Genomic DNA, 26,340 nt, shown 5'->3' with positions numbered 1-26,340 from the left:
TGTTTATGGTGTGTTCACGCTTTCAGCCAAGTCAAGCCTATCAGAGGTGGAGGTTTAGTTGATATAGAATGTTGTGAAATTAACATCATTCACAGCAATCCTTTAAATTTGGATTATATTTTAGGAACAGCTGATACTGTACAATTATTTAGTGTGTGCGTGGTTTTTGTTGTTGGCCTGCATCAAATTGGCTGGCATTTTATTTACAAGCCTGTACATGGCTGTTCACTTGCAGATCAGCAATGTTTTATAGATGTGCATTATTTAATTTTGTTGTTTTGACAGTTGGTATTGAGGAAGATTCATTTAAATGCGAATAATTAAAATTCCTCCACCACAAAGAATACAAAACTTGCCCAATATTGGCGAGCGTTCCTTATGCATTTGAAATGATATACTGTCGTGGCCAAAAATATTGGCACCCTTGCACTTTTTTCAGATAATGCACCATTTCTTCCAGAAAATTGTTGAAATTAAAAGATATTTTGGTATCCACATTTGTATTTCTTTGGTTTGCAGTGGAACAAAACAAAAAAAGCTGAAATAATTACGAAGTCCTAGCTTATTCCACACAGAAATCCTAAAATGGCCCGGACAATATTATTGGCACCTTTTAGAAGTTGTTTAAATAATTAAATTTCAAGGAGGTGATTCTCCTTTACTTTGGACGTGAACCAACCGAAATATGTCGCCAACCATAATATAGACTAGACGGATTTATGAAAAAAGGCCATGTATGAGCTTCTAGGTGCATTTTGGGGATTAAAGTTGTAAAGTTAAAGTAAAAGAGCTGCATGTATATACATGATATATAAATGCTTGTTCAAAGAAATTGTCCAAAAATGGCAATTTGGTGGCCATTTTGTTTATGCTAATTAGAAGGTAAGAAACTCAAAATTTGGCTTGGGAACCGGGTTAATCGAATTCAGCACACCCTAATTATGTTAAAAAGTGAGGTTCCCAACTTTTACCCAAAAATGCACCTAACATTCACATTTCTCAGAAATCCGTCTAGTCCATACGCTTTAAGCAACATTTGGATTTTTTTTGTCTGATTTCCATCCCAAATCTTATGCTCTTTCTCTTGATTTACTTAACCATCACCATTTAGACTCCAGAGGAATTGGAAGATCAGTCGGACCTGGAAGACGACGGGGGGGCGCCCAGCCACACGAGCACGCAGACCGAGGATGACCAGCTCATCGAAGGCCGCAGTGCCAGGGTATCTGATTTTTAAATGCCACCAATAACCTGATATGTCACCCACTCGTTCCACTCATGCAACTCACAAACAACCCTTGTCCCCTCGTCTCTCCTTTCCTGCTTGGCTGTCTGCAAATTTATTTTGCTTTGTTTGAGAAATTTTAGCTTTAGCTCTTTATTTTAGCTTTAGCTAAAATGAGAAATTTTAGCTCTTTCACGAGCCTCGATCTTGCATACAACAACAAAAAAAAAAGAAAAAAAAAAAAAAAGAATAATAATAATAATACATTTATTTTATATAGCGCTTTTCAAGAAGCCCAAAGACGCTTTGACAGAGTACAACAAACAAGTGCAAAAAGACAAAAATCAATAGGTAAATAATCAAAGCAAAAGGAAGGAGAAGGAGAAGAGATAGTCAGGGGTTAAATGCTGTGGGTTAAATGTTGAATGCAGTGTTGAACAGGTGGGTCTTGAGTGATGTTTTGAATGTGGTGAGTGAGGAGGAGTCTGATGGTGTGAGGTAGTGAGTTCCAGAGGGTGGGAGCAGCGATGGAGAAGGCCCTGTCCCCCCAGGATCTGAATTTGGTCCGGATGGGGGGGGGGGGGAGGGGGGGATCAGGAGGTTGGTACCAGCAGAGCGGAGGTTGCGGGTGGGAGTGTGTCTGGAGAGGAGGTCAGCCAGGTAGGATGGGGCCAGGTTATGGAGGGCTTTGTAGGTCAAGAGGAGGATTTTGTACTGGATTCTCTGGGGGATGGGGAGCCAGTGAAGCTTGTAAAGGACGGGGGTGATGTGGTCACGGATCCGGGAATGGGTGAGTAGACGGGCAGCGGAGTTTTGAATGTATTGGAGTTTATTGATGATTATTGAGGGTGAACCAAAGAGGAGGCTGTTGCAGTAGTCCAGACGGGAGGTGATGAAGGCGTGGATGAGGGTTTCTGCAGCCACGGAGGAGAGGGATGGACGGAGACGGGCGATGTTTTTCAGGTGAAAGAAGGCTGTCTTTGTGATCTGTTTAGTGTATTTGTCGAAGGAGAGGGTTTGGTCAAAGATGACGCCAAGATTCCGGATGTGAGGGGAGGTGGATACTGGGAAACCGTCGATGTTGAGGGCAAAGTTATGGGTGGATTTGGTGAGCGTTTTTGGGCCAATGATGATTATTTCAGATTTATCATAGTTAAGTTTGAGGAAGTTGATTTGAAGCCAGCATTTTATTTCAGTGATGCAGTTTGTCAGGATAGAGTGGGTGGCGGTGGAGACGGACTTGGTGGAGATGAAAAGCTGGATGTCATCGGCGAAGCAGTGGAATTGGAGACCATGACGGCGGATTAAGTGACCGAGGGGGGACAGGTACAGGATGAAGAGGAGGGGGCCAAGAACTGAACCTTGGGGGACACCTTGGGGGAGGGGAGCAGTGGGGGATTTGCAGTTATTGATGGAGATGAACTGGCGTCTGTCAGAGAGGTATGATTTAATCCAAGAGAGGGCAGTGCCAGTAACGTTAAAGGTGGTTTCCATTTATGTTAATGGCGGTCTCAAACAGGCAAATTAGCTTTTGTCTGTCTCCATTGAATTTTCAGAGGAAGCCAGCAGGAGTGGAGTTGAGTGGAGTAATATTTTTTTTGCCAGTTTGATGCATGAATGGCCGATTGCACTTTCTGTTCATTGTGTATGCTCTGGTTCACACAACGCACGCGCCTTTATAATACGCTTCGACGTGCCGGTCTCACCTTGCCAACCCGTGGCCGTACCTGTGTTAAACAGTGCAGCGATTGCCGTCGGAGCCACTAGTATTCTGTGTCTTCGGAATGCCTTTTTATTGTCTCTCCCAGGTGCACAATTTTTCTTGGTATGCAGTCATTGGAGTGTTAACCATAGGTTGTTTTAAGTTGACAATTTGGACGTCTATTGTTCTTTCTCCTTTGTGTGTGGTGAGTGTTCGGTGTGTCACGAATTGTCAGGATCATGTATTTAAGACGCTTATTATTAATGGCAGCTGTTTCTGTATAAAGCATCACCTACTGGTTTGGTTACACCGGTATGTTCCAGCCAAATGGTTTTAAAAACAAAACTCCTGATGATGCTGGCTGGCACCATCTCAAATCTGAAAGCCATTATCATTGCACCCTCGCTGTGCTTAAGACGTACAAGGTAATTTCCAAATGTTTTCCTGTTCTGGCAACCCTCTTTCCCCTTTCCCACAAACTTTCAAATCTTGTAGCTAGTCCTTTTTCCTGGCTGTGGGTGTAAATGCGCCGCAGCATGCGGTGCATGAACGATCTGTGGCCATTTACGTGAAAGCTGGCGCGGTCCCCTTTGCCCGCGCTATCTTTTCCTCCCCCCCTACCCCATTCTGCAAATTGCCTTTTGTGTGTGGATGGCACAGCAGTTTGCTTAACAAATTACCTTCTTGAATTGTGCGAAAAACTCCGAGAACCGGTGGCATTGTTTTATCATCATCTTCAATACACATTGCCTGGTGTTTTCCACATAATTACTGCACAGTACGACTTAAACGGTATTCGAGTCGGCTACACTTCAAAACTTACCTTCATGTGAAGGCATCAGGAAGTTTTCTTTACTACGATCAGTGAGAACTAAAGATTGGAAAACAAAGAAGAAAAAAAACGGTCATTATCAGATAGACTTCAAGGTGTCGTGACGTTGCAATGATTTTCCTCGATTTACTCCCCACCTGTTGATTGTTTTTATTTATCCCCTTCCTTTGTCCATCGGTATCATTACCAGGCGATAATGGCCCAACTACCACAAGAAGAGAAGGCGAAGATTGCAGAGCAAGTGGAGCGTTTCCAGGAAGAGAAGATCAAACTCGATGCCGAAGTGGCCAAATGGGACGATTCCGGGAATGACATCATCGTCCTATCCAAACAGATGTGCATGATCATGATGGAGATGACCGACTTCACCAGGTAAATACTTGCCGGCTCTACTATGCATATTTCATCTCCTTGTGGCCGTGACCGCACTGCCCTCCCTGTTGCTCAATTTCCTTGGTTATTAACCTACACCTTGGTCTTTTCAAATGGGATTTCTTCACTTTCTGCCAACCTTTTTGCTGTTGACCCCTTTTCCCACCCCTTCTCATCCATCTTCATTTTCTTAATGAACCTGAGCAAGCACTTTGGCCATTTAAGCACCAAGTACTGTCCCATGCAGTCATTCCATTGCTGTGCACTTTTCACAAACATCACAGGGGTAAAGGTCCTCTGAAGAACACTTCAGATGTAATTAGTGCTGCAAAGAAAATTGCTGATCTCGGATCCAAGATGGACAAGCTCGCAAGAAGCATTGCCGACCAGGTACGATGACAGGTTGATGGAAATGATGTTTTCTACATTTAAGCAAGTTGTTGCAAACAACATGGTGTACAGTCTTGTTCAGGAGAGGGAGTGCATGACTCTTCTTCATAGTTACATAGCAGGCTGGGTTTGAGCATGGATGTCAATATCTAATTGCAGTTTTTTTTTTTAATTAGGGCCCATAGTTAATATATGCCATATATATGTGCCATAACTGTCCATAAAATTAATATGCCATATTAATAGCTGTCCTTACACACTCACAACCCTCCACTCACACTCACAGCCCCTCTCAATCACTGTCCCCCTCGCACTGACTGTCCCCCTCGCGCTGACTGTCCCCCTCGCGCTGACTGTCCCCCTCGCGCTGACTGTCCCCCTCGCGCTGACTGTCCCCCTCGCGCTGACTGTCCCCCTCGCGCTGACGGTCCCCCTCTCACTGACGGTCCCCCTCTCGCTGACGGTCCTCCTCGCGCTGACGGTCCCCCTCGCGCTGACGATCCTCTTCGCGCTGACGATCCTCCTCGCGCTGACGATCCTCCTCGCGCTGACGGTCCCTCTCGCGCTGACGGTCCCTCTCGCGCTGACGGTCCCCCTCGCGCTTACGGTCCTCCTCACGCGGAAGGTCCCCCTCGCGCTGACGGTCCCCCTCGCGCTGACGGTCCCCCTCGCGCTGACGGTCCCCCTCGCGCTGACGGTCCCCCTCGCGCTGACGGCCCCCCTCGCGCTGACGGCCCCCGTCGCGCTGACGGTCCCCCTCGCGCTGACGGCCCCCCTCGCGCTGACGGTCCCCCTCGCGCTGACGGCCCCCCTCGCGCTGACGGTCCCCCTCGCGCTGACGGTCCCCCTCGCGCTGACGGTCCCCCTCGCGCTGACGGTCCTCCTCGCGCTGACGATCCTCTTCGCGCTGACGGTCCCTCTCGCGCTGACGGTCCCTCTCGCGCTGACGGTCCCTCTCGCGCTGACGGTCCCTCTCGCGCTGACGGTCCCTCTCGCGCTGACGGTCCCCCTCGCGCTTACGGTCCCCCTCGCGCTGACGGTCCCCCTCGCGCTGACGGTCCCCCTCGCGCTGACGGTCCCCCTCGCGCTGACGGTCCTCCTCGCGCTGACGATCCTCTTCGCGCTGACGGTCCCTCTCGCGCTGACGGTCCCTCTCGCGCTGACGGTCCCTCTCGCGCTGACGGTCCCTCTCGCGCTGACGGTCCCTCTCGCGCTGACGGTCCCCCTCGCGCTTACGGTCCCCCTCGCGCTTACGGTCCCCCTCGCGCTGACGGCCCCCCTCGCGCTGACGGTCCCCCTCGCGCTGACGGTCCCCCTCGCGCTGACGGTCCCCCTTGCGCTGACGGTCCCCCTCGCGCTGACGGTCCCCCTCGCGCTGACGGTCCCCCTCGCGCTGACGGTCCCCCTCGCGCTGACGGTCCCCCTCGCGCTGACGGTCCCCCTCGCGCTGACGGTCCCCCTCGCGCTGACGGTCCGCCTCGCGCTGACGGTCCCCCTCGCGCTGACGGTCCCCCTCGCGCTGACGGTCCCCCTCGCGCTGACGGTCCCCCTCGCGCTGACGGTCCCCCTCGCGCTGACGGTCCCCCTCGCGCTGACGGTCCCCCTCGCGCTGACGGTCCCCCTCGCGCTGACGGTCCCCCTCGCGCTGACGGTCCCCCTCGCGCTGACACGGTCCCACTCGCGCTGACGGTCCCACTCGCGCTGACGGTCCCACTCGCGCTGACGGTCCCACTCGCGCTGACGGTCCCACTCGCGCTGACGGTCCCACTCGCGCTGACGGTCCCACTCGCGCTGACGGTCCCACTCGCGCTGACGGTCCCACTCGCGCTGACGGTCCCACTCGCGCTGACGGTCCCACTCGCGCTGACGGTCCCACTCGCGCTGACGGTCCCACTCGCGCTGACGGTCCCACTCGCGCTGACGGTCCCACTCGCGCTGACGGTCCCACTCGCGCTGACGGTCCCACTCGCGCTGACGGTCCCACTCGCGCTGACGGTCCCCCTCGCGCTGACGGTCCCCCTCGCGCTGACACGGTCCCACTCGCGCTGACGGTCCCACTCGCGCTGACGGTCCCCCTCGCGCTGACGGTCCCCCTCGCGCTGACACGGTCCCACTCACGCTGACGGTCCCACTCGCGCTGACGGTCCCACTCGCGCTGACGGTCCCACTCGCGCTGACGGTCCCCCTCGCGCTGACGGTCCCCCTCGCGCTGACGGTCCCACTCGCGCTGACACGGTCCCACTCGCGCTGACACGGTCCCACTCGCGCTGACGGTCCCACTCGCGCTGACACGGTCCCACTCGCGCTGACGGTCCCACTCGCGCTGACGGTCCCACTCGCGCTGACGGTCCCACTCGCGCTGACGGTCCCACTCGCGCTGACGGTCCCACTCGCGCTGACGGTCCCACTCGCGCTGACGGTCCCACTCGCGCTGACGGTCCCACTCGCGCTGACGGTCCCACTCGCGCTGACGGTCCCACTCGCGCTGACGGTCCCACTCGCGCTGACGGTCCCCCTCGCGCTGACGGTCCCCCTCGCGCTGACACGGTCCCACTCGCGCTGACGGTCCCCCTCGCGCTGACACGGTCCCACTCGCGCTGACGGTCCCACTCGCGCTGACGGTCCCACTCGCGCTGACGGTCCCCCTCGCGCTGACGGTCCCCCTCGCGCTGACGGTCCCCCTCGCGCTGACGGTCCCCCTCGCGCTGACGGTCCCCCTCGCGCTGACGGTCCCACTCGCGCTGACACGGTCCCACTCGCGCTGACGGTCCCACTCGCGCTGACGGTCCCACTCGCGCTGACGGTCCCACTCGCGCTGACGGTCCCACTCGCGCTGACGGTCCCACTCGCGCTGACGGCCCCCGTCGCGCTGACGGTCCCCCTCGCGCTGACGGTCCCCCTCGCGCTGACGGTCCCCCTCGCGCTGACGGTCCCCCTCGCGCTGACGGTCCCCCTCGCGCTGACGGTCCCACTCGCGCTGACACGGTCCCACTCGCGCTGACACGGTCCCACTCGCGCTGACGGTCCCACTCGCGCTGACGGTCCCACTCGCGCTGACGGTCCCACTCGCGCTGACGGTCCCACTCGCGCTGACGGTCCCACTCGCGCTGACGGTCCCACTCGCGCTGACGGTCCCACTCGCGCTGACGGTCCCACTCGCGCTGACGGTCCCACTCGCGCTGACGGTCCCACTCGCGCTGACGGTCCCACTCGCGCTGACGGTCCCACTCGCGCTGACGGTCCCACTCGCGCTGACGGCCCCCGTCGCGCTGACGGTCCCCCTCGCGCTGACGGTCCCCCTCGCGCTGACGGTCCCCCTCGCGCTGACGGTCCCCCTCGCGCTGACGGTCCCCCTCGCGCTGACGGTCCCCCCTCGCGCTGACGGTCCCCCTCGCGCTGACGGTCCCCCTCGCGCTGACGGTCCCCCTCGCGCTGACGGTCCCCCTCGCGCTGACGGTCCCCCTCGCGCTGACGGTCCCCCTCGCGCTGACGGTCCCCCTCGCGCTGACGGTCCCCCTCGCGCTGACGGTCCCCCTCGCGCTGACGGTCCCCCTCGCGCTGACGGTCCCCCTCGCGCTGACACGGTCCCACTCGCGCTGACGGTCCCACTCGCGCTGACGGTCCCACTCGCGCTGACGGTCCCACTCGCGCTGACGGTCCCACTCGCGCTGACGGTCCCACTCGCGCTGACGGTCCCACTCGCGCTGACGGTCCCCCCTCGCGCTGACGGTCCCCCTCGCGCTGACGGTCCCCCTCGCGCTGACGGTCCCCCTCGCGCTGACGGTCCCCCTCGCGCTGACGGTCCCCCTCGCGCTGACGGTCCCCCTCGCGCTGACGGTCCCCCTCGCGCTGACGGTCCCCCTCGCGCTGACGGTCCCCCTCGCGCTGACGGTCCCCCTCGCGCTGACGGTCCCCCTCGCGCTGACGGTCCCCCTCGCGCTGACGGTCCCCCTCGCGCTGACGGTCCCCCTCGCGCTGACGGTCCCCCTCGCGCTGACGGTCCCCCCTCACGCTGACGGTCCCCCTCGCGCTGACGGTCCCCCTCGCGCTGACGGTCCCCCTCGCGCTGACGGTCCCCCTCGCGCTGACGGTCCCCCTCGCGCTGACGGTCCCCCTCGCGCTGACGGTCCGCCTCGCGCTGACCGTCCCCCTCGCGCTGACGGTCCCCATCGCGCTGACGGTCCCCTCTCACGCCGACTGTCCGGGATCCCCCCTCCCCCCCCCCCCCCGCGCCGACTGTCCGGGATCGTCCCCCGCGCCGACTGTCCGTGATCGCCCCCCTCGCGCGGACTGGCCCACCTCGCGCCGACTGGCCCCCCTCGCGCCGACCGGCCCCCCTCGCGCCGACCGGCCCCCCTCGCGCCGACCGGCTCCACTCTTGCCGACCGCTCCTCACCTACGTTGATCCACCCTCTCCCGCCACCCACATTGACTGCCTCAACTCTCACTGAATGCTCCCCCTCCCCCCACGCACCCCATGTCTAAGCACCCACACACTCACACTAACTGCGCTGCCCTCCTCGCACTGACTGCCCCTACCCTCCCCCTTGTCACCCAAGCCCTTTCACCGTTACACTAACCCCCATGGCACTCACTCCTTCCCCACTGCCTCCCCCTCCGCTCCCCCCCCCCACTCTATCCCCTGCCCCACTCCATCCCCCTCCCCTCCCCCTACTCCCCACACCCCACATTCCCACCCTCTCCTCTGTCGGGGCACTCAATCCTCACACCCCACCTCCCAGGGGCACTCAATCACCAAATAAGTAAATATTTTGAATGAAGGAGCATTCCAAGGCCCAGCATGACTTTCGCAATCTCTCCTTTAAAGTGCCCGGACTCCTCTTCGAAGCAAGACCTTTTGGCATATTTGCAACGCATTGCGCTGTATTGCCATCAGTTGAACATTTGCAGCAAAGTGAAGGCAGAGGTGCAGAACATCAGCGGGGAGCTTGTCGTGTCTGGGGTAAGTTTATTTGCCTTCGACTGGAGTAACAAGTTCTTATCAATCCCCTTCCACCCTTTCCCCTGCCCTCCTTTTATTTCCCACTCTGAAATCCCTCTAAATGTGGCTATTCACATGCGAATGTGCACAAAACATGGAGCTGCTATTCAACTGGAGCTGCTTCTCCTTTTTAAGCGTCGAGCACATTTGCTGTTGGCAGCAGGTGAAGATTACACTTGAGGTCCTTTGAATGAATAGGCTTTCTCGGAGAGGAAGGAAGGTGGAGGGGAGTGGGGTTTGAAAAAGTTTTGAGTAACTTTATCAAGTTGTGCGTCGTGCGTTGGACAAGTATCAAGGACCGTCACAAGTTGTGCGAGGACTTTATCAAGTATCAAGCGTTCAACAATCTCGAGTTTTGATGACCTGTTTTTGCACTCGAGCGTCTATCCCGCAGTTCACGTGAAATTTTCATCCTCTGCCCAACCATTTGCGGCTCACATTGTGCTGACGTTCTTCTGGCCATATTCAAGTCAGTCAATTTGTGTTCTCTTTGGAGGATAAAAAACATTGCACATGTACCAAATGGACTCTTCCTGGAACATTGCATCTCGGTGGCCTGTTCAGTCTTTTGATGATCGTCTCGAAGTTGTCGGACGCATTTTAATGGACTGTGCTTGAAATATTGAATGGCAACCTATGGAATGTATTTCTCAGTTTAGGTTGCTTGTTTGTCTAAAGCAGATTGGGATTTTGGAAAGAAATAAAGTAAGTTATTTATTCCTTTTTCGTTTTTTGTTTGTCTGTTTTTCTTTTCTCTTTGTGCTTCTTTTGTAGCACATGCCTTGTAAGCGAAGCAATGTTGTTGTTGTTTTATGGCTCCGCTGATGAAGTCACCAGGGGCATTATGTTTCCAGGTTGTCCGTCCATCCGTCCATGCATCCGAGATAGGTTTTTCGTTACGGTGATAAGGTAAGAACAGCTGAAGGGATCCAAGTCAAACTTGGTACAAGTATGTCTAATTATGTAAAGATGAGCTAGGTAGACTATGGGGGCAAGAAGTCAAAGGTCAGAGGTTCATTTAGGTAAAAATTCTGTTACCGTGCTAAATTGGGAACCAGTGATGGATTTTGACCAAACTTGGTATAAGTATACATTATGATGCAAAAATGAACTGATTAGATGTCGGCATCAAGAGGTTAAAGGTCAGAGCTTATGTCAGATTAAAATGTTATTACCTTCACCACCAAAGGTGGATGGAGGTTATGTTTTCACCCCTGTCTGTTTGTCTGTGAACAAAATATCTCAAAGTTGTGGACGGATTCGGACGAAATTTGGCAGAGATGTAGCGTGTCATAAGGACGAAATTATTAGATTTTCGTGAAGATTCGGATTCGGATCCGGCTACTAGAATTTTTTACGTGATTCTTCACCATTGGGAGATCGGGCCAAAAATGATACATAGCAGGATATCTCAAAAAGTTGTGGATGGATTTGGACGAAACTTGTTGGACAGATTGTGTGTGTGACAAGAAAGAACCGATTCGATTTTGATGAAGATCTGAATATGGATTCTGATATGAGAATTATTTATTGGGTTTATTGGGTTAGGGTGCCGCTGAGTGGGTTCATCAAAAATGTAGTGGTCTGAGAGGGTCATTAACCAGTGTGGCAGCTACATTCAAATGTAAGGTGTGCACAGAGGGAGCTGCAGATGGAGGAAATGTTGAGTTGGATCTTGGAGACGGCGTGAAGCTGGAAGGTGTGAAAACATTTTGTTACCTTGGAGACATGCTGAATGGAGAAGGTGGATCAGATTCAGCAACGGTTGCTAGAGTGAGATGTGCATGGAAGAAGTTTCGGGAACTGAGTGGCGTGCTGATGAGGAGGGAGGGGAGTGTCGTTGAAGCTGAAGGGAAAGGTGTATGCTGCAATTGCTGCATGTGTGAGAAGTGTTATGATTTATGGGAGCGAGACATGGGTAATGAACGTAGAGCAGCAACGAAGGTTGGAAAGGGTGGAAATGCGAATGGTTCGATGGATATGCGGAGTATCGTTGAGAGAGAGGAAGACAAATGATGAATTGCGAAAGATGTTGGGAATAGAGCCTGTGATTGATGCTGTGAAGAGGAACAGGTTGAGATGGTTTGGTCATGTGTTGAGGAAGGATGAAAGTGACTGGTTGAGAAGAGTGATGGAAATGAATGTAGAAGGAAGTAGAGGATGGGGAAGACCGAGAAAGACTTGGCTAAAGATGGTCGAAGAAGAAATGCGGGCAAGGGGGTTAACAAGGGGAGATGCAGAAAATAGGGCAAAATGGAGAAGATTGTCATGGGGCCCGCAAGGCTAACCCCTGCTCTAGCAGGGAAAATGGCCTTTAAAATGCATGTTGTTGTTGTTGTTGTTGTTGTTGTTGTATATGAGAATTATTTAAATTTTGAGTGATTATGGCCAACCAGGCAGACGCATGCTCTCTACTGAGTGCCGTTCTAGTTGATTTATGGATTTGAACTAAACCAAGTACATGTACCATGATACATATGTGCAGATTATAATATATTGAGGTCAAATGATTTTGAGGTTTTTTGGTCAAAGTTCGGTTTTGAGGTTTTGGAGTAAGCAAAGACTTGATGTGAGCGGAGGCATATCGGTCGACGTCGCGACTTCAAATTGTGTCTAGTTCTTCCTGCTGAAATACAGCTGATTGCTCGAGACGTTATTTATATTTTTAGCCGCGTCGCAGACGCTGCTCATAGAGTGCCCTCTGCTGTTGTTGTTCTTCTTCTGCTTGTTGTTCTTCTTCTTGTTCTTCTTCTTCTTGTTGTTGTTCTTGCAGAGAAGACAAAACCTCAAAGCTCCACCCATTCTGGGAACCATAGCTCCACCCATTTTGGGAGAGGCTTCATATAAACAAATATCCACCATTTTATTAACTCACATAGCTTTGAGGCCTGTTTTGTAGGCCCGTGGTGTCTTCCTCTCTCACACAGTTTAATTTCAAATCAAATTCGATATATCATTTCATTTTTCACAGTCGCTAACATAGTTTTAGACTCGGTTGAAAAAAAACGGGAAGAAAATCCGATGAAAGTTGCCCTTTACCGAACGAAATGAATTCTCAAAGGCCTGTAACTTCAAGTCCATTGAGATTTTTTTTTTTTTAAATCGCGGCATGGTCAGGCATACACCGCCCGAAATAACAGATGGGAAAATGCCGAGATATATATATTTTGTTTAAATCGCGGCATGCTCAGTCATACACCGCCCGAAATAACAGACGGGAAAATGCCGAGATATATTAAAAATTCGTCCATTTGATGACAATCGTCACGATGAAATATTTAATTCATACGTCGTCACAATAATGTGGAGAGAGGAGCATAGCTTCGTTCACGTGTCGCCACATACGGGAAATTGCCGAGATATATATTTTTTTAATCGCGGCATGGTCAGTCATACACCGCCTGAAATAACAGACGGGAAAATGCCGAGATATATTAAAAATTCGTCGCCACACACGGGAAATTGCCGAGATATATTTTCACTTTGCACAAAAATAACATCAAGTAATCGAATCAATAGGAATGTCCTGTGCCTATAACATCGACGTTATAGGCACAGCTGCATCTAGGCATTGTGTAATATCGACGCGGCTTTTGTTTTAATTAAAACTTTTTGTACTTGTTGCAATTAAAGTGCTCGTGAGTCATACAAAGGGATGATGAGAAAATTGTAAATTGCTTGTCCACTTTTGTGGCGTCTGGGCCTACACGACGATGAGCGCAGTGTCTCCTGCCGGCTTGTAAACAAGAGAGAAGGCTTAAAGATGATGAAAAAAAAAAAAAAAAAAAAAAGACGGAGAAGATGTGGTTGTTGTACAATGAGGGGAAGATAAACTCGTAACGGCCGTATGTTTTTTGACGTACCAAGTATCAGACTGGCAAAATGGTCTTCCTGCTTGGTTGAGATGTAATTGGTCTCCTGCTGCATTGATGTACATATTCCAGTACCACGTGGCTCATATAGGGGAATTTGAGGCTTAAGTGGACCAGTGGTTAACACCCATACCCACCTCGTCTAATTTTACTTTTCCCTGAAATTTGGCAGGGAAGGTTGTTTTGGTTCCCCGACACAAATTTCAGCCCAGTTGGGCTGTGGGGTTCGAAGATGAGGGGTGAATATCATTTGGGGTCGTGGGCTATAACCATTCGACCTTTGGAGCTGTGTAGGGCAGGTCCTACATACTCCCTCCCCAACCCCTTAAAAACCATTTTGTTATATTCTTCTTCCTCCTCTTCTTCTTCGAGCACAGTTTCCACTATACATGCCAAAATTCATGCACAGGATTCCTTTATTGCGACAAAGGATGCTTGCGACATCCTCGACCTGACAGCGAGAGCTAATTGTCCTGATGCTTTAGCACTCCTGACAATCTGAAGTGCTACTGTTTGCCCACTTGATGCCATAGTAAGGTGTATTCTACTGCAAAAGATGCATTGTTTAAGAAACGCATTTGAGTGACTATTCCTTTGCTGCATTCCTTCACTGCATTGTTCAGCTGTCATGTGGCTGTCGCTCGTTGTTTACCATTGAAACGGAAAACAAAAATCCCTTCAACCGATTTCCTTTTTTTTGGTGTGTCTGCCAAATGCCGGATGGTAAAAAGTGAAGAAAATACTCAAAGACCCTGACAACGTCCCCACATTTCTCGTTTAAGCAAATTCTGGGCAGGTTTATTTTAATTTTGGGTACATTGCTACGGCACCTCTGGCTTCTGCTGATGAGTTTCCCTAACTTAATTTCAACTCTCCCAAAAGTTTTCTCGTCCTTGGGGTGGAGAGTGAGGGGAGGGGGTTATGTGGGGGCGGTCAGCGGTTGAACGTATTTGAATAGCCATGCATAATGCATGGAGCACCTTTTACCTCCAAGATAACAGCATCCAGATGGGAGAGCAGGAAGTCGTTCCAAAACCTCACTTTTTATAATGAACACACTTTGCAGCTGGAATGTCAAAAGAGCCGGTCACTTGCTGCAAGTACTGTGTGTGTGTGTGTGTGTGTGTGTGTGTGTGTGTGTGTGTGTGTGTGTGTGTGTGTGTGTGTGTGTGTGTGTGTGTGTGTGTGTGTGTGTGTGTGTGTGTGTGTGTGCGTGCGTGCGTGCGCGCGCGCGTGCACGCACTACCCGTCAAAAGTTTTAGAACGCCTCAAGTTTTCCAGTTTTTATTGAAATTTACGCAGTTTAATGTCTCAATTTATATATATATATATATATATATATATATATATATATATATGTGAGGGGAGCGGGGAGGTGGGGGAGGGGGAGGGTAAGGGTGTAAGGGGGGGAGGGGGTAGGGTGGAGGGGGAAGGGGAAGCGGAGGGGGGAGGGGAAGGGAAGGGGAGGATGGAGGGGGGAGAGGGAGGAGGGGAGGGGGTAGGGGGTGGGAGAGGGGGGAGGGGGAGGGAAGGGAAGGGGAGGGGAGGAAGGGGAAGGCCAGTCAACAATGACGTTGCAGTTCTCATGGTAGGAGACCAGCATAACAATCGCGACATCGTCCAGCATCTTTGCGACAACAGCACGAAGCGGATTTTGAAGACTCACCGATCCTGTGACGCCCTCCAGTACCGGCGTTGCCGGGCGGGGGAAGGAAGACCCGTACATTCTCAACCCGTACATTCGCCCTCTCGACTCAAGCTCACTCGGACAAAAGCCTCGCACAAATTACACCGTGAAGGCCCAATGGCCATGTCTATGCCACAAATCAAGTACGTGAGCGAGTCTGGCGCACTGAATTGAAAATATATAGAATGCTCATACTCCGTGAAAAGTGTAGCCGCCGTGTCGCCATCTTGGTTAGCACGACTCGACCAACTCGCTTCGCGGATCTCGTTTGTTTTGAACGTGTCCCAGATTTTAAAAGCCAGACAACTGTTAAAATGCCATTTTGAGCGGCAATAAACTAATCCAATCGGTTACGGAAGGGTTGTGGAAAGACGTTTCACAGCTGTTTCAAAGACGTTTAATTCATATCGCACAAAATCGACACAAAACACGATCACACCAAAAGGTGAAAAAACGCAATCGCTCTGAATTACGTGCAAACGTGTGACGGAAATCACCATCGCCCAGCATCGAGTGCCAACCAAGATGGCGCCCGGTAGCTGCATCTCCACTTATGTGGTGTGAATGGCAATGGTCATTGATTCGATATATTTTCCATTCAATAGTCTGGCGGCGAGGATGGAACATCACGTGATCGCTCTGAGCGAATCAGCGAGCTGCTCTGGCACATGCTGAGAATCCGTGTATAATGTTCCTCGCTGAAATGCGCTGAGGTAAATATGAATAAAAAATATGGATCTCGTCAAATATTTTTAGGTAGGCCATGTCCTTCCCAGGCTCAATGGCCATGTCTGTGCCAAATATCAAGTATGTGAGCCTCTCCGTTTAGGAGTCTATCGGTAACATTACACACACACAAACTGTGTTTTATGTTCAATGGTCTGGCGGCGGGGATGGAACATCACGTGATCGCTCTGAGCGAATCAGCGCACTGCTCTGCCACCGGCTCAGATTCCGTGTATAATGTTCCTCGCTGAAATGCGCTGAGGTAAATATGAATAAAAAATATGGATCTCGTCAAATATTTTGAGGTAGGCCATGTCCTTCCCAGGCTCAATGGCCATGTCTGTGTCAAATATATAGTACGTGAGCCTCTCCATTTAGGAGTCTATCGGTAACATTACACACACACAAACTGTGTTTTATGTTCAATGGTCTGGCGGCGGGGATGGAACATCACGTGATCGCTCTGAGCGAATCAGCGCGCTGCTCTGCCACCGGCTCAGATTCCGTGTATAATATTCCTCGCTGAAATGCGCTGAGGTAAAAATATGGTAAAAATAATATTATGAAATTTTTTTTTTTAGGTAGGCCATGTTCTTCCCAGGCTCAATGGCCATGTCTATGCCAAATATCAAGCACATGAGCCTCTCCGTTTAGGAGTCTATCGGTAACATTACACACACACACACACACACACACACACACACACACACACACACACACACACACACACACACAAACTGAGATATATATATATATATATATATATATATATATATATATATATATATATATATATATATACAGACTTGGCATTTAATATGGAATATTTTTTTTTTTCTTGACTTGGGTTTACTTTCTTAACTCAGTATATCAATCTGGTGAGTTTCTTTTACACTTTGGTGATTTGTTTGTTAAAAGAACCATGTCACTGATTGTCTGTCGCAGCAAGAAGTCAACAACAGGATTATATCACAGGTGGCGTGGCAAAATGTACGGACAGGTGCATTTGATGATTGGCTTCACAGTCGGGTATACAAGGGTTGTTGCGTTCTGTATTGGTGGAAAACAACTGCTGCACGTCTCCAAAAGTTATTGCCGCTTCCTCTGGAGATGGTTCGTCAACTCGACAATGCTGTTTGTCATGGAGTGGTGGCTTTACGAAATTACGGCATGAAACAGCGTGCTATTGCTCGGCAGTATGGCATCACTCAAGGTCAAGTGTCAAAGATCCTGAAACGAAATGCTCAGAGGGGTGTCCCTACTCCAATACCGAGGCCAGGACGTCCCCGCAGAACCACAGGGAGGGATGATCGCCAGCTGCACCGGTTAGTCTGCAATGGCCGTACCAAGTCAGCTAATCGGCTTAGGGCTGAGTGGCAGCAATTGACAAATGTGCCTGTATCCAGAAGGCTAGTCAACCAACGACTGGTTCAAGCAGGCTCTCGTGCCAGGCGTCCCCTGAGAAAGCCACGCCTGACCAGACAACACCGCCAGCGCCGATTGCAGTGGGCCAGAGAGCACCGTCAATGGCAGCCAGGACCCTGGAATCACGTGATCTTCAGTGACGAGTCTAGATTTCTGGTCTATCGTCAAGATCGCCGCGTCCGAGTGCGCAGACAAGTGCATGAAGCCTACAACAAAGATTGTATAGTGCCAAGAGTCCAAGCTGGAGGTGGTGGGGTGACCGTTTGGGCTGCTTTTCATGCAGGGGGCAAAACTGACCTGGTTGTTCTGAATGGAAACCTGAACCAGTTCAAGTACAGGGCCATTCTGGAAGAAACATTGCTTCCATTTGCTCGTACAGCCTTTCGAGGAAACTTTGTCTTCCAAGATGACAATGCACGGCCTCATCGTGCTCGCATGATCCAACACTTTCTTGCTGACCGTGGTGTAGAGCATATGGAGTGGCCTGCCATGTCCCCGGATATGAATCCGATAGAGACCTTGTGGGCAGAATTAACGTGTCAAATCGACCGCTTGGACCAGCAGCCGACCTCTGTGCGTGAATTGCAGCAGGCTATTGTCACTGCATGGCAAGCGATTCCTGTCCAAACCTTGGCAAATCTCGTGAACAGCATGCCTCAACGTGTACGTGCTCTCCTGAATGCTCGTGCGTGTTACACGAAGTACTGAACTGTAATTTTACTGTCCGTAATCCCAGTCGTAATTTAACTTTTGTTTTTGTTTAAAAAATTTTTTGGCTAATGTGCAAAATAAAGAGATACTTCTGGAAAACGTACAGAAGTTTAACACAGTACTGTCCGTGAATTGAGTTTGATATCAGTTTACATCACTTTCAAGGATCAATTTATTTGTTTCGAAATGTCAAATGTGGTTTTTGTTTCTTTTAAAGGTCACATTAACAAAATCTAGAATAATTTCAACATAATTCCAATGAACTTTTGGTTCTAAGACATCTTGAAAAGTAAGTTCACCCCCACAAAAAAAATATTCCATATTAAATGCCAAGTCTGTATATATACATACAGTATATATACAGCCTGTTGTTGGCTTAGCGGTTAGGGTGCCGGCTTGGGATCCTAGGATCCTGGGTTCGAATCCTGATCGATCGCTGAATTAACCCCAGGGGGGTTGACTCAGCCTGTCATCCTTCCGAGGTCGGCAAATTGAGTACCAGCTTGCTGGGATGAATGATCACGGTGTGTACCCCGATTTAGAATAGGTACACCGTATCCCTGCGCATCGTAAGAGGCGACCAAGGGTTGGCGTCAGGAAGGGCATCCGGCCATAAAAACATTGCCTCAAACAGGGAACCATGATTGTCATGGGGCCCGCAAGGCTAACCCCCGCTCCACCGGGGAAAATGGCCTTAAAACGATCATTCATTCATTCATTCATTCATTCATTCATATATATATATATATATATATATATATATATATATATATATATATATATATATATATATATATATATATATATATATATATATATATATATATATATATGTATATATATATATGTACAGTCACGTGAAAAAGTAAGTACACCCCATGTAAAGTTTTGACTTTTTCAACATATTTCAACATACAGCTATTTGATCTTTATTTCAACAATATTGATAGATAAAGGTGATATAATATAACAAATATCATAAAACATTTACATTTTGTAGTCCATTGTATAATTTAAATCAACAGAAATGCAAATTTCGCATGTGGAAAAAGTAAGTACACCCTTGGCTCTCATAGGTGGTTTTGCCCCTTTGGCAGAAACAACCTCAAGTAGGCATTTCTTATAACTGTCTACCAGTCTCTGACATCGAGACAATTTTTGCCCACTCCTCCATGTAGAATTCTTTCAGCTGTGCGATGTTTGAGGGGTTTCTTGCATGCACAGCTCATTTCAAATCCCCCCACAACATCTCGATGGGATTTAGATCTGGGCTTTGACTTGGCCATTCGAGAACCCTCCATTTCTTTCTCTTCAGCCATTCCTTGGTGGATTTACTCGTATGTTTAGGGTCATTGTCATGTTGCAAGGTCCACCTTCGGTTGAGCTTCAACTCTCCGACAGATGGCCTCACATTATCCTCAAGCACCCTCTGGTACAATGAAGAATTCATAGTGGAATCTATGATGGTGAGCTGCCCAGGCACTGATGCAGCAAAGCTGCCCCAAACCATAATATTTCCACCACCATGCTTTGCAGTTGGTATCAGGTTCTTGTGGTCAAATGCTGTCTTTGGTTTTCGCCAAACATGTCTTCTGGTACTGTGGCCAAATAGCTCTACCTTTGACTCATCTGTCCAGAGCACATTGTTCCAGAAGTGCTGGTCTTTGCCGAGGTGTTCATTGGCAAACTTTAGTCTTGCCCTCATGTTCTTTCTGGACAGCAAAGGTTTCCTCCTGGCACACCTCCCATGTAGATCAAATTTGTGCAGCCTCTTTCTCATAGTAGACTCGTGCACTTTGACATCAACAGTGGCAAGAGCTACCTGTAGGTCCCGTGATGACATTCTTGGGTTCTTAGAGACTTCTTTCAGCATCTTGCGGTCTGCTCTCGGGCTGAACTTGCTGGGGCGGCCTGGCCTGAACAAGTTGGCAGTTGTTTGGAATCTTCTCCACTTGTAGATGATCTTCTGGACAGTCGAATGATTGATTTCAAATTGTTTGGAGATCTTTTTAAATCCCTTCCCAGACTCGTAGGCATCTCTAACCTTCTTTCTGAAGGCCTCAGAGAGCTCTTTTGATCTAGGCATGGTGATGCCGCACACTTCAACAACAAAGAACAAACCAAACTAAATGTCTGAGGTTTAAATCAGACAGGTTCCTCCAAGATCCTCTCTAACGATGTTCTAATCATTTGCACCTGAGCTGGTGCACCTGATTCTAATTTTAGGTATTTGAAGTAGTGATAAATGTTGGGGTGTACTTACTTTTTCCACATGCGAAATTTGCATTTATGTTTATTTAAATTATACAATGGACTACAAAATGTAAATGCTTCATGATATTTGTTATATTATATCACCTTTATCTTTCAATATTGTTGAAATGAATATCAAATAGCTGTATGATGAAATATGTTGAAATTGTCAAAACTTTACACGGGGTGTTCTTACTTTTTCAAGTGACTGTATATACAAATTACTTCCGGCTAATTAGCAGACGTATTTTCACTCCACTGTGCATGTGCAATATCACTCCGCACCTGCATGGTGGAGGTTAATCAGTCTATGAACAAGAGCGTCCGTTGTGTAAAGCGGAATGTACGCAATTTGCATTGCATATTTCTCTATAAACCGAGCTGTGAGGATTAGCTGTTTAACCCCATGTCATGTATAATGAGTGCGAAGAGACAGATTGTTTTGCCAAGCACACCTCGTATCACGAAGCAACGACCGAGTGTAACTTTCGCAGTGCAGTTGGACATTCTTAAAAAGAAATCGGTGTGATGAAGGAACAATGCAAATTGCATGTATACATGGAATCACTGCATCTACTGTGCATAAAGATTGTTGAAAGTTTTCCGTAAATGAAACTTCTAATGTACTACTCGGTAAACCCATGAGTTCATGGCTACCTCGAGCCAAAGCTTCCTGTCATATGGAAGTCAAATCCTAAAGCTTGGATGACAGTTGGTGTGTCAAGACTACGTACTTAATTTCTGCATGGAGGGTGGTCTATCGGGTGACAAAATATGTTGTATTATCGCCAGGGTGTATCAAGAGGGGTCGGGGGGGGGGGGGGGTCAGGAGGAGGTCTTTTGCCTCGGGGGCCAGGGTCCGTTGAGGGGCCCGAGCCTTACCTGTAAAAATTTTTTTACCCAGTACAGTGAAACCCCTCATTGGCTCATCCTCGTTTCCTCATCGTTACATTTAAACCCAGAAGCTGATTTTGCTTTCGAGCCTGAAACAAAGCAACATTTACCGCTGTTAATGGTGCAGTTTCAAACTTTACAAAAAACGGGTATTAACTAGAAATGTGCGTTACAAAGAAATGGGTTTGTATCCTCTTTGTTCAAAAAAAATTATTAACCATCTTCGCACATTATTTTTTTGCCAATCTTATGGAGAAATAGTGTTCAACAGCCGAGGTTGCGAATTGACTCGATGGGTCCAAATGTCCCGTTATCTCCTTTATTTTCGACCGTGCAGCTAAATAAGAGTGACCATTTGTTTTTGAAAGTTTTTTGTTTTTCATTTAAGAAAGTCCCTTAAAAATATATAAAAGAGAGAAAAGGTGGGGTTGGGGTCCCGAGGTTGTTTGCCTCGGGGCCCGTGCTGGCTCTCGACGCGCCTGAATTTATTTCAGCAGTCTTGCATCTGCACAGGATGGGCAGGGGGGCATTGTCTACAAAGAGCTTTGTTGCTTTGTTGTAGAACAACTGCAACAAAGCTTTGTTTGTGTGGTTGTTCTCCTTGGTGTCATTTTCAATGAAGCTGGAGAAGGCTTGAAGGGCAGAGGGGATTGACATGGTCTCAAACAGGGACATGCTCCCATGTCATTTAAAAAAGTTTTTTAAAGATGTCTATCCATGCATTAGGAAGAAGATAATTGGTTTTAGGTCGTTTATTGTCACAGATCGTTTCCACATATCTAGCGGGATTATGAGTTAGACAGGCGACCATGACGGGCCATGACCTGCTCATGGCACATATCTTTTTTGCATATCTCGCGGTATTGTGAGTTGGACAGGAGACCATGAGCAACCTGCGACCTGCTCATGGTCACATATCTTTTCTGCATATCTCGCGTGATTGTGAGTTGTCCAGGCGACCATGAGCAACCTGCGACCTGCTCATGGTCACATATCTTTTCTGCATATCTCGCGTGATTGTGAGTTGTCCAGGCGACCATGAGCAACCTGCGACCTGCTCATGGTCACATATCTTTTCTGCATATCTTGCGTGATTGTAAGTTGTACAGGCGACCATGAGCAACCTGCGACCTGTTCATGGTCACATATCTTTTATGCATATATCATGTGATTGTGAGTTGGACAGGCGACCATGATGGGCCATGATCTGCTCATGGTCACATTACATCTATTCCGTTTTTCTCATATGTCACGGGATTGTGAGTTGGACAGGCGACCATGACGTGCCATGACCTCCTCATGGCACATATCTTTTCTGCATATCTCGTGGGTTTGTGAATTGCACAGGCGATCGTGACAGATGAGGGATTTCTTTTGAAGGCTGTGAGTGGGGAGAGGATTGATGCCTTGGGGTTGGGAGGTAAACGTTGAGGGCTTGGAGTTTGTAAGAGGTTGAGGGAGGAAAAGGGTTGGGGAGGGAGAGGGGTGGGGTGAGTTGAGGACTTGCTCATATTTTACACTATTAATTTCCATTGGTCCCTCCCTGCTCGTCTTCAATATTATGACAAATTTGTGTGTGAAACTGATTCGAGAAAGCTTGACATTGATTTAAGTGGCTCATACTTTTGCACCCATACTGTGTCGTTGGTTGTTACCTCCAAATGCGGGCTTCAGAAGGTGGAAAGGAACCCTCCCAGGTCTCGCTGTATCCACCTTTGTGTGTATGTATATATGTATGTGTGTGTTTTGCCCAGGGAAGGTGCTTGTCTACTTTACCCAAAGGATAAAAAAAACATTCTGCGTTTTGTTTTTCATAATTTCAAGGCCTTTCATGAAATCATTGCTCATGCAGCTTCAATGTCTTAAACTACCATGTTGCATCATTTGAAACAACCTGGTTTCTGGCCGTGCCATGTTGGAATGTCTGCCATCTGTGCTTGACTAGTTTGGTGCCCTTTGACCCCTTTTTATTTTATATTTCTTTTCTTTGGACTTTGGGCTTGTTAACGGTCTAAATAATGATTGATTTTCTTTTTATATCCTTGTTTCCCTTCTTTCTTTCTTTTTGTAGCTTTAAAAATGTAACGTATCAAAATGCTACACAGGGGTGAATTTGTTCGTAAATTAATCTCAATATGTTTGTCAAGCTTTGTTTGCTGCCACTGTGCTTTTGCAAAAATCGATTTTTCAATCGTATGCCAGCCATCCACTAAACCCGCCTTGTTGCTTGTTCTTTATAAATGTCACGTTTTGAGCGTCGGTGAATCTGACCAAGAAATTTATTGATACCGACAGAATATACGCTTTGTTTACCATCCTCTCCCCCTCCATTTCGCACCACACCGTTCCCCACTCTCCTGCCCCTCCCTGCAGCTCGACAGTGCAACCTCGCTCATCCAGTCCGCTAAGAACCTCATGAACGCCGTAGTGCTTACAGTGAAGGCCTCCTACGTAGCCACGACAAAGTACCACAAGGCGCAGAGCACGCTCAATTCGCCTGTCGTCTCTTGGAAGATGAAGGCCCCCGAGAAGAAACCGCTTGTGAAGCGCGAGCGGCCCGAGGAAGAGTTAAAACACGTCCGCCGTGGATCTCAGAAGAAGCACATCTCACCCGTCCAGGCTCTCAGCGAGTTCAAAGGTCGCGATGTCGTGTAGACTGCTTGCTAAACCCCCTTTTTGATGCCGTGGTCCTAATTTTGAATTTCTCTACTTTCTACAGCAGCTTGCTGCTTGTCACCATGGACCATATTTTTCAATCAGGTTTTTTCCATATCTTTGCAGCATGTCATGGCTATTTGTGTTTCTTTTAGGGATGTTTTTTTTTGTTTTTTTGGGGGTTTTCCTTGCTAGTATTAACTTTGCTCTGATTGCTCTTATTGCTCTAACTAAGGAGACTGATAACCACACGGTTGGAGCCGTTCCAATTGTTTTAATTTTCCTTAACCTCGATCTTTTTAAGCATTCTTGCCTCACACTTTTTTGTGTTTTGTTTTGGGATCATGTTCAAGTTATGTTTTTCTAGTAAAAGACTGCGATCGGGAAAGTTTGTTGATGGATTTATTTGAAAGATATTTTACCTGGGGAACAACTGTGTGAAGATGGACGAAGTGAGAGAAGAGATCGATGTGCGGACGAGCTTGACGGGAAGATTGGTAAAAAGCTGGTTGAGGTGAGCAGGTCACCTGGTGTGGATGGAGGAAGAGAGCCAATGTGTTGGAAGAGAGAGGCAGGACAAAAAGCTGTCAATCGTGGTTGAGATGACTGGAGAGGAGGGATGTGTGAAGATGGATGTCAGAAAGGTGGATGCGGATGGAGAGTGAAGAGATATGGCTGGTTGTAGAGGGTGGTGAAGGAATGTTGTGGATAGGGTGGAGCAGCAGGTTGGTACCAGCCGGCCTCACCCCATATAAGGGGATTTTGAGGAAAAGCATTTATTTGACCGGGGAAGGGTGGGTGCATCTTGTCGGTAGATTTCAAAAACGGTCGACGCAACCACACGCACCTTTCGATTCAAATATATTGCATCGACTCGGTGCAATCACTACCGATTGGTTGATCTTTTCTCTTATGCCAATAATTGGGTCATCCCACCTTGCTTGACCTCTTGCTCTTCGTCCGCAATTGCATTGGCTGGGTCGCTAAGCGTGCCGTCCACGCAAACAAACTACCACGACCGATGCCTTGCAATTCCCGACACACGCCGTACAACAAAATCTGAACTCCAAATGCAACATCTAATCCACCCTTTTGTGTAGGCTGATTTGCATGCAACGATAATATCTATGCAAGAAAGGGGAAAAATAAATAAATGAAAATGAAGAAAATCAAATCTTCACTCTAATTAAATGGCTATTTGTTCCGTAGAACAATAGCAATTGATGAGGACGGAACGTACGAGTCAGAATGTGGAGAACGGAACGTTGATGGAGTCTAAAGTGGTACGCCGTGGGTTTTGTCACCATTTTGGATTTGCTCACGAGCAGCGGTTGATCACCGTTTTGATTTGCCATCATATGCCTTGCATTTAAATATCTCTTTACTACTACATGAACCTTAAATGTGTCAATTTGCTGTTTTTAATATCTTACACCCAACCCCTCTCCCCATCCTCTAAAACGGCTTTGGCCTTCCCAACGGTTCTTACTTTTAATTTAATTTTTGTTTCCTTTGTTTTGCTTTTAGAGCCTTCGTGTGTTTTTGTTTTTTGACAATTTTTGTGGTGGGGGTGGTAGGGATTTTAACGTTTGAATTGTCATTTAAGAGGTTGCAAACAAGTTTGAATTATTTTACCCATGCCTGTTTTCTAATGCGACCGGAAGTGCACAGAACACAATTCCTGCTTTTTAAAATTCTTACTCCAGTTCCCCATTTTCCCGAGCACATGCACATACTTTGTCACCCTTTTAAAAACATGCCTTTTATTTTGTTTTACTTTACTTTTGTTTTTTGGCAGTATTTGCATTGCTTTGCCCATTCCAGCTTTGGGAAAGCTTTCACTTTAACCTTGCGCTGGGCTTTGGCTGCTGGTACGTGGCGGGTTAAATGCGACCACACTCAATGCTTTGTCGGTTAAAGAACACAAGGCCGTGATTGGCGGATGCAAACACAACGCATGTTCGTTTTAATTTTGCACAATGTTTTTCATGTAGTTAAGGAATACTTTTATTCATGAAAAAGATATAATAAAGATGAACCACAAAATGGTGGAGTGTTGTACATTTTGATTACTAGTACACCCGGTCACTACAGGAGCGACAAGAAGGGTCATTCCTCTTTGGGGTATGTAGGTTACAGTTGATCTATGGTTGAGTCTCAAGAACATTGGGTGTGTGTTAATTTACCAAGTTTCTTGTGGAGAGATCGCCAAGCGGTTTAAGCATTTGAGCAAGCACTCCATTCAAAACCGTTAAGGAACGGCTGGCTTGGCAAGCGCTAGCTAGCTGCTTGGTAAATGAGCACAATCAGGGCTTCTCCCTTTCAGTTTCGTGTCAAACAGCAGGGTCGAGTTTCAAAAGTTCACTACGAAAAATGCCACGGTGGCGGCAGGAAGGGCCATGTTATTACCCCAACATTTGTGGGTTACATAGAGTACAGTAGATCTTTGCTCAGTTCTATAAGTAAACCGTACTTCACAGATGTCGGGATTCCTCCAAAAAAGCCATTTTGGTACATCCTACCTGTGATTTATCCACACACCAATGATTTAATCTAGCGGTTTATTACCTCCGCCACCAAAGGTGGATGGAGGT

The 26,340-nt window shown here is 48.6% G+C and overlaps 1 protein-coding gene across 1 annotated transcript in view; it reads left to right on the top strand.

Annotated features, from left to right (window-relative positions):
* LOC137423802 (catenin alpha-2) overlaps positions 1-25,797 on the top strand; it is a 220,929-nt gene extending 195,132 nt beyond the window's left edge. Inside the window, exons 15-19 of the mRNA XM_068111318.2 lie at positions 1,112-1,222; positions 3,950-4,131; positions 4,416-4,521; positions 9,350-9,484; positions 23,465-25,797. Coding sequence (XP_067967419.1) covers positions 1,112-1,222; positions 3,950-4,131; positions 4,416-4,521; positions 9,350-9,484; positions 23,465-23,746 — 816 coding nt within the window. The 3' untranslated portion in view covers positions 23,747-25,797. The remainder of the gene's footprint in view (positions 1-1,111; positions 1,223-3,949; positions 4,132-4,415; positions 4,522-9,349; positions 9,485-23,464) is intronic.
* Positions 25,798-26,340: the final 543 nt, after the last annotated feature.

Source organism: Myxine glutinosa, chromosome 3 (genome assembly GCF_964187855.1).
Source record: "Myxine glutinosa chromosome 3, kmMyxGlut1.1, whole genome shotgun sequence".
Taxonomy (NCBI): domain Eukaryota; kingdom Metazoa; phylum Chordata; class Myxini; order Myxiniformes; family Myxinidae; genus Myxine; species Myxine glutinosa.
Note: the sequence above shows the minus strand (reverse complement) of the source record. Positions and strands in the feature narration are given on the sequence as shown.